Source organism: Myotis davidii, unplaced genomic scaffold, assembly GCF_000327345.1.
Source record: "Myotis davidii unplaced genomic scaffold, ASM32734v1 scaffold557, whole genome shotgun sequence".
In the NCBI taxonomy this organism is placed as follows: Eukaryota; Metazoa; Chordata; class Mammalia; order Chiroptera; family Vespertilionidae; genus Myotis; species Myotis davidii.
Window position 1 is genome coordinate 1,207,715 of NW_006289557.1, and position 8,240 is coordinate 1,215,954.

Consider the following 8,240-nt stretch of genomic DNA (forward strand, 5'->3'; position numbering starts at 1 on the left):
TTTGGGAGGAGGTATAGTCTATGCAGGAAGAAGAAAAAGATAGCATGCTATTCCAAAATGCAGGACTTGAGACCCCTTAAGGGACTGCTTTTCCTTTTTTCTTCTTGACTTAGACTGAATACTCATGAAAAGAAGAAACATGTAATATTAGAGCTTTAAGAGACTTTGGAAATACATTCATTTTGCTAACTTTTTTTACAAAAGAAGAAATAGATCCTCAGACAAAGAAAGTGATTTCCTCTTGGTCACACAGCAAGGTAGGAACAGAGCTGGAATTACTTATAACTCTGGACTCCAGATTGCTATTCATTGAACACTACAAAGACTATGTGCCGGAGGAACCAAAATGTGAGTGCCAAGGTAGACTGCAAGACTGTCAGATACTGGACCCTCTGGCCATTTTCTTGGCCTGATCTAATGCCTTGTGGTTTGATCATGTCATATCATCTCGACATAGCTAAAGCCTGAGGCATGGGTATGAGGGCCACCAGAAAGATTGGAGGACCTAAATCAGGCATCAATTAAGTTATCCTTTAATGACCAGCTCAAATATTACCTCCTCTAGGACGGCTTTATCAATCATTCCACCCAGAAATAATTAGGACTCTTATCTGTGCATTATCATGATACCTTTCCAAGCCCTCTATATAACCGAAGTGGTCAAGTCTGATCTTGTCCTCTGGACTGAATGTGGAATCTCTGGAGTCAAGAGCTATTATAGTCTCTGCATATTCTTCCTCCTTTCCTTAGTCCAATTTTTGCATTTTCTTAGGTGTTCAGTAAATGACCATTGACTTGACAGACTGACTGACTTTGATTCTTATGAAAACCCTCTGGCAGTAGAATTTTTGAAAGAGGAAATGAATTTTTATAAGTTGCCTGGCGAAAATGGTAACTCCAGACACCAGAACCTAGGCAAACATTGGCTGAGCACCTCCTCTGTGTTGAGTACCACGTGGGTGTTGTTGAACCTGTTGTTAAGCCAGGTGGTTTTACCCTCAAGAAAGAAATTGAAATAGAGATAGATCAGATAGAAAAGAGTAATAATATATGAACAAATAAAATACAAGCAAATCTGAGATAGAAGTAATATACTGAGGAAACAAGTATTTTTATGTAGGGAGCCTATATAGGAACTTGTATGTGCATTGGGCCTCAAAATATAGGAAGGATTTCAATGACAGACCAGGAGGAAAACATAATAACATTTTTCAAGAAGCAAGAAAAAGAAAAACTCACTCCCGGAGTCATTTATGTGGGCCACCTGCCTCCAGCACTGTACGAAACCCAGTTCCGAGCGTATTTCTCCCAGTTTGGCACTGTGACGAGATTCAAGCTGTCCAGAAGTCAAAGGACTGGAAATAGCAAAGGTTATGCCTTTGTGGAATTTGAATCTGAAGATGTTGCCAAGATAGTTGCTGAAACAATGAGCAACTACCTTTTTGGTGAAAGGCTCTTGAAGTGTCATTTTATGCCACCTGAGACAGTACATGAGGAACTTTTTAGAGAGTGGCACCTTCCGTTTAAGAACCCGTCTTTCCCAGCAGTGAAACGGTATAATCAGAACCAGACCCTTCTTGAAAAGCTGGGGATGGAGGAGCGATTTAGAAAGAAAGAAAAATTACTCAGGAAGAGACTAGCCAAGAAAGGGATTAATTATGATTTTCCTTCATTGGTTTTACGTAGGAAAAAGAAGAAAAGCAACGCTTCAAACACCAACCTTCAGAAATCCACAAATGGACAGGCTTTACCTACGAAGGAAAAGGAGAAGGCTTCAGCGCCCCCTGAAACTCCTGAGAATACTGTGGATAGCCAGGGCCCCACACCAGTTTGTACACCAACATTTTTGGATAAACGAAAATCTGAAGTGGCTGAAATGAATGATGATGAAGATAACGAAATAGTTTTCAAACAGCCCTTATCTGGCATAAAAGAACAAACACAAGAGACTGAAACACCTACACAGTCAAGGAAAAAAAGACGAAGAAAAAGCAATCAGTGATTCTGAGTGTATTATGAATAATACTTCTTCTGGAAAATGTGATTTTATTATGAGGGCTGTGTATCGGAAGAAACACTGTTGGTTCCAGTCAATAATAACAGGAATTGGTAACTGGCTTGCCTGCCCCGGCTGAAATACAGGTGCGCACACCACCCAGCAGGAGCCAGGCCTGCTGCCTCTCTGCCCCGGTCTCCCAGTTTCTTCCCAGATTCATATTCATGTCTGCATAAAAGGATCACCATTAACTGCAGGTTTAAATACTAAACTGCAGCGTTTGTTAAAGAAAATAAAACCTTGCTTTATTGTCAAAAAAAAAAAAAAGAAAGAAAGAATGTCTCTGGCAGTCTAGAGCAAATGTTTAAAGATGGTCGAATACAGAGCATACCCATGGTGCGTGGCCTGATTTGGCTAGAGATTAGGGTGGATGAAGAATTTAGTGATAGATAAACCTGAAAAAAACACTGTAGAATCTGATTGTGGAGAGAGTTAAATGTCAGGCTCAGAATAGGAAATGTTATCCTTCCAAGCCTACTTTGCGATGAGTAGTTCCAATTGTGTCCACTCCCTGCCACTCTGGATGTGTTAGCAGTGTTTTGTGAGCATCATGCCCCTGGCCAATGTGAGGCACACATAGCAAGGCAAAGTGGCTTTTCTGGATATTGCTTTCATCTGTATTTCAGCTAGATATAGGCAATGCTGATGTCTTGCTCTTGTGTCTACTAGAGGTGTATGAGTCTCAGATAAATGAATCTTGGAAGAATCTTTCAGCCCCCAATCCCAAATGCATGCCCCTGCACTTGGTCCTGTGGAATATCTTGGAAATGACCTTGCAGTGAATGGGAGCCTTAGAGACCCCACTTGCTGCAGAAGCATTCATACTTTATGTAGAAGAGCAATGCTACCCAGCTGACAGATAGAGGGAGGAGAGTGGACTTTAAAGAGAGACTACATTTTTGAGATTATGGCCTCTACCCCGGGACTAAAATGATATTGATTATAGCGTTGGTTTCTAGAAGAACTGGCATTTTATATTTTTCTTGTTCCTCACTTCTTTTTCATGATGCTTTGTACCAGAGGTAGAACTTCTCTCTGGTGATTGCCAGCAGTGATGTAATGAAAATCACCGCAGCAGATGGAAGAGATCTTTGTGGCCATTTAGGTCATTTTCTACAAAGGTTAAAGCCAATTTTTTTGCTTAATAAGTACTCTCTCTTCTTCTTGATTTAGTCAGAGGAAATGTCTCAATATCCTTATGTCCCCTTCCTGTCTGGATAGTTCCTAGCACATATTCAGTACCTTGGGAATGATGCTTGAATGAGTAAGTTGGTACCACTCTAACAGAAAAGATGTTTGTCTTTATTTTTGTTTGCTAACTGTAAGAAGGACTATGACATGTTATTTCTGTTTAATCATATATATATATTTTCCAGGGACAAGGTAGAAGCAGACCTGATATTTCTGGGATTGCTGATCTTGGAGAATCGATTGAAGGAAGAGACAAAACCTGTCCTGGAAGAGCTCATCTCAGCCCGGATAAGGACAGTAATGATCACAGGTATATATATATATAAAAATGTAGAAAGCATTAAGAATTTGATGTGGAAATAGAGATTCACTCAGTTAGCAAATATGGCTGACTACCTACTATGGAGCAGACACCATTTTAGGTGCTGGAGATGGGCAACAAAAAGGCAACGTAATTGTTCTCACTGAGCTTCCTTTCAGATGGGGTGAGATAGAAAGTCAATCAATAAATTCAAATAAATGGCTAGTAATGAGTGTTATGAGGTACATAAAACAAAAAAGGGTGATGTGGCAAAGTGTCTGACTGAATACCTTGGATGAGGTGTCTTATCTGGGAGGAGACATTTAAAATATCACTTGAATGAGACAATATAAGCCATGTAGAGATGATGATTTCATTGTGAAATATTAGGAGAAAAATAATGCTTAGTTAGAATGGTCTGTAAACTGCACTCAAAACCCACCAATCATATTCTGCAGATTTAAAAACAATGCTGTCCTTTCTACTTCTACCCCAAAGCCTCAAATCACACAAATAAGGGAGAAGTGAGGAAAGATCATGCAAAATGTGTGAAATTTCCTAATGAATGCTTCTGAATGGAGAAGAAATGATTTCCTAATGCATTCATATTTTTTAAGTGTGTCTTCCATTTCCCTGATCTCATAGACACATTCAACTCTATTGTGTTACCAAGATAGAATATTTCTCCACCCCACATCCCCTGAACCCAATTCTACTGTTGGGAACTCTAGAATATTTTTACTTTCCCTTCTATTCCCATCTCCACTATCCAAGCGACATTTGGACAATGTTTACTCTCTCCCTTTCCAGTCCCTCTATCCAACTTTTAGGTGTTGCTGAGTTAATTTATTACTTATTAAAATATCCCCTACATTATGATGCCTCTGTTTCAAAAACATTTAGCACTATATTCACGTTCTCATAATCTATCCTTAATCATTTAGACTTACGGAGAAACAAGGGTTGATTACCCTCCCTCTTTACTTCTTCCCTCCTATTAAATTTCTGTTCTGTTTCTTTCCTTGCTTGGTTATAATATTTTTCTCAAGAATTGTCCTTGGACAAGATAGAAGGATGATATGCTCTCTGATTTCTTACATAGCCTGGAATATCTCTTTGCTCTGACAGTTGAATGAGTATAGAATTTTTGGGTTACAATCCTTTTTTTCTTAATAATCTGTGTCTTTCCTTTGTCCTTTGCTTTTTAGTGTTGCATATTGCAAGTTCAATGCCAGTCCACTGTGGGTGGCTTGTTCCTTTCTGCATATGATACTTTTCCTTTAACTTTGAAGTTTAGAAATGTTATCAGAATATGCTTATAAGTTTCTTTTTTCATTAATTTGGTCCGGAACATAGTGAGCACTTTAAATCTGTCTTCTTCCTCACAGGAAATTTTTTTCTATTGTTCAAAAATTTCTTCTATTGTTCATTTAATTATTGCCTTTATTCTTTCCCTTTCCTGTTTCCCTTTTAGAGTTTCTATTATTCATATGACAGGCCCCCTGCATATATCCTCTCAGTTTATTATATTTTTTCTTTTGGCTGATATGTTTTTATAATTATGCTTTGTGCTTTAAGATATATTTTTTGTACCCAGTTTATTTAAACCACAAGCTCAGGTCTCAAAAATGACTATTATCTTCTCCAAATCACCTGCTGGATTAAGTTCTTAAATCATGTTTTGTGAGTGGTTTTAAACTTTTAAAAATTTATATTTTTTAGTGCAGTTTTAATCTGTCTCCTGCAGCTACTCTACTTTACCAATCATGTATTCTGGCTGTTTCTCCTTATCTTTTCTTATCTAGCTACTGGGGTTTCATAAGTAGGTTGTTATGTAGCTTTGTCAAATGACTGAGACTCAGGCCTCGGTTGCATGTTCTAAACAGTAGCATTCCAGTGGCTGGTAGATGCAAAAGGGGCTTGCATTGCAAAGCAGACCAGCTGCTGATGTCCTGCCGAGGCAGGTAGAGGAAACCTCTTAGCTCTCAACCTGAGGGTACAGCATCTCCTTCCCACCACTTAGCCTTTTGAGAATCCTCATAAAGTTTTGGTAGAAACCTGTGTTAAGGATAGTGATCCAGATCTTATATTATTTATTGTTCAGTAGCTCTATTGATAATATCTCTACCTACCCTTTCAAGAAGCCTTACAACCAGAAGTGTTCTTTACCTTCGCTCCTTTATAGTTGTCATGTGTATGACAACGAAAACTCCACCAGGCAATGTTAAATTTTTTACTTTCAACAGTCAAGAATTAAAGAACATAAATGAAGAAAAATAGGCTTATATTTACCCTAAATTTTATTATTTCTGTTGCTATGTTTTTATTCTTCATATTCTAAGTATCATTTTCTTTTAGTTTAGAGACTTTCTTTTAGCCAAGTTGGTGTGGCTCAGTGGTTGAGTGTCCACTCATGAACCTAGAAGTCACGGTTTGATTCTCAATCAGGACACATGCCCAGGTTGTGGGCTCGATACCCAGTGGGGGGCATGCAGGAGACAGCTGATCAATGATTCTCTCTCATCATTGATGTTTATATCTCTCCTTCTCCATTCCTCTCTCTGAAATCAATAAAAACATTTAAAAATTAAAAGAATTTCTCTTAGCATTTCGTTTTGAGCATGTTCTTTGGCAAAAATTATCTTAGTTTCTCTTTATTTAATGTCTTTATTTTTACTTTATTCCTAAAGGATATTTTCATTAGCTAAAGGAGTCTGAGCTTATAGTTTTTTTCTTTCTGTACTTTAAAGATGTCATTCTACTGTCATCCTGCCTCCATAGTTTTTAATCAGAAATCTGTGATAATTTCCATTAGAATCATATTTTTTATATATATACTGTATTGGTTTTCTTTTCCTAGCTGCTTCTAAGACATTTTCTTTATCTTTTGTTTTCAGCAGTTTGATTATGTGTCTGGATGTGGTTCTCACTGAGTTGTTCACTGAGCTTCTTGAATCTGTGAATTTAAATTTGTAAACACATTAGGGAGTTTTCTGCTATTATTTTTTCAAAAATAATTTTCCTATTCCAGTTTCTTTCTCCTCTTTTTGGAGGACTTTAATGACAAAAATGTGAGTCTTCTGAATATTTTTTCAATCTCTTTTATTTTATTTTAAGATTTTTCTCTCTGTTCTTCAAATTGTATAATTTATATGGTTCTATATTCAAATTCATTGACTCTTTTCCTCATTGCCATTCTATTGTTGAGTGCATACAGTGAATGTTTAAATTTTCAATTATACTGTTTAGTTCTAAAATAGCTACTTGGTTCTTTTTTATAGAATATACTAGAGGCCTGGTGCATAGATTCATGTACCGGTGGGGTCCCTCAGCCTGACCTGCACCCTCTCGCAATCCAGGACCCCTCAGGGATGTCAGATAGCCAGTTTTGGTCCAATCCCCACAGGCCCAATCTAGATAGCAGGGAGCCCGATCCTGTGTGTTGAGCATTGGTCCCCTGGTGGTCAGTGTGTGTCACAGTGATCGGTCATTTGGTCATTCGGTTGCGTAGGCTTTTATATATAGAGATACTTCTTTCTGTTGAGGACTTCTATCTTGTCATTTATTTTAAGAGGATTAATGTGGAGGAGGCTTATAATAGCTCCTTTAAAACCAGTGTAATAGTTACAACAACTGGGTTATTTTGGGACAGGCAATTATTGATTACCTTTTCTTGAGAATTGGCCAGGCTTTCAGGTTTTTTTGTATACTGAGTATCTTAAATATTCCAAATATGATTTTTTGATACTTTGGATACTGTTAAAATTCCCTGAAAAATGATTTTGGGTTTGGCAAGAAAAACTCAGAAATAGTGGAGGTGATTAATATTGCCTTTGTCATTCTTCTTTGGGTTTGTTCTGTATGTGCACAGCCCTGAGTTGGGCTGGGGACTTACATAGTTCACATACTGAATTTGTCTCCTTATCTAGGACTTTCTTTTCCAGAATTTCCCTCATAACTCTCCAGCCCCAGGCGCCCCCTTTCCTAGTTCTTCTGGCCAGAGAGGCTAGTTTCTCAGAAATTTTGCTACCTGCACAGCTCTAGGGTTAAATATGTGAAAGGAAAAAGAAAAAAAGCTGAGAATCTTAGCACCTGATAGATTGTTTCTCCAAATTTGACTCTCTTTCATATTCTACCTGCTTATGTTTACTTTCAAGGTCCTTGGGTAGTTGCTCTTTGTATTTTTTCTCAGAGTTTTCCATTATTGTCAGTGAGAGAGATAGTGGGATTACTCTCCATCTTTGCTGGGAGGGGGACCACCAGATAGTATATAAAACCAGTAGATTCTTACTAAATGTTTACCAAGCTGTTAAAAAATGACAGAAGTAAATTAGAATTTTGCCCTTTTGTTTTTTTTTCCCCACTCTATTACAAAAATATATAAAGTAACCAGATGAAAAGCAGCAAGAACCAGAAAAGCAACGATGAAATCAAGGAAGGTCAGGGCTGAGGGAGACCTTAGAGCAGTGGTTCTCAACCTTCTGGCCCTTTACATACAGTTCCTCATGTTGTGACCCAACCATAAAATTATTTTCATTGCTACTTCATAACTGTAATGTTGCTACTGTTATGAATCGTAATGTAAATATCTGATATGCAGGATGGTCTTAGGCGACCCCCGTGAAAGGGTCATTCGACCGCCAAAGGGGTCGTGACCCACAGGTTGAGAACCGCTGAACTAGAGGAAGGGAG

General features: G+C 38.0%; 1 protein-coding gene and 1 pseudogene across 1 annotated transcript in view; both read left to right on the plus strand.

The window, feature by feature from the left end:
• The window catches only part of ATP13A4 (ATPase type 13A4), a 124,055-nt gene that overhangs the window by 84,749 nt on the left and 31,066 nt on the right, over window positions 1–8,240 (plus strand). Inside the window, exons 17-18 of the mRNA XM_015562805.1 lie at window positions 3,433–3,557; window positions 4,757–4,767. Of these exons, the coding sequence (XP_015418291.1) occupies window positions 3,433–3,557; window positions 4,757–4,767 (136 nt within the window). The remainder of the gene's footprint in view (window positions 1–3,432; window positions 3,558–4,756; window positions 4,768–8,240) is intronic.
• LOC102753866 lies at window positions 1,178–2,299 on the plus strand (annotated as a pseudogene).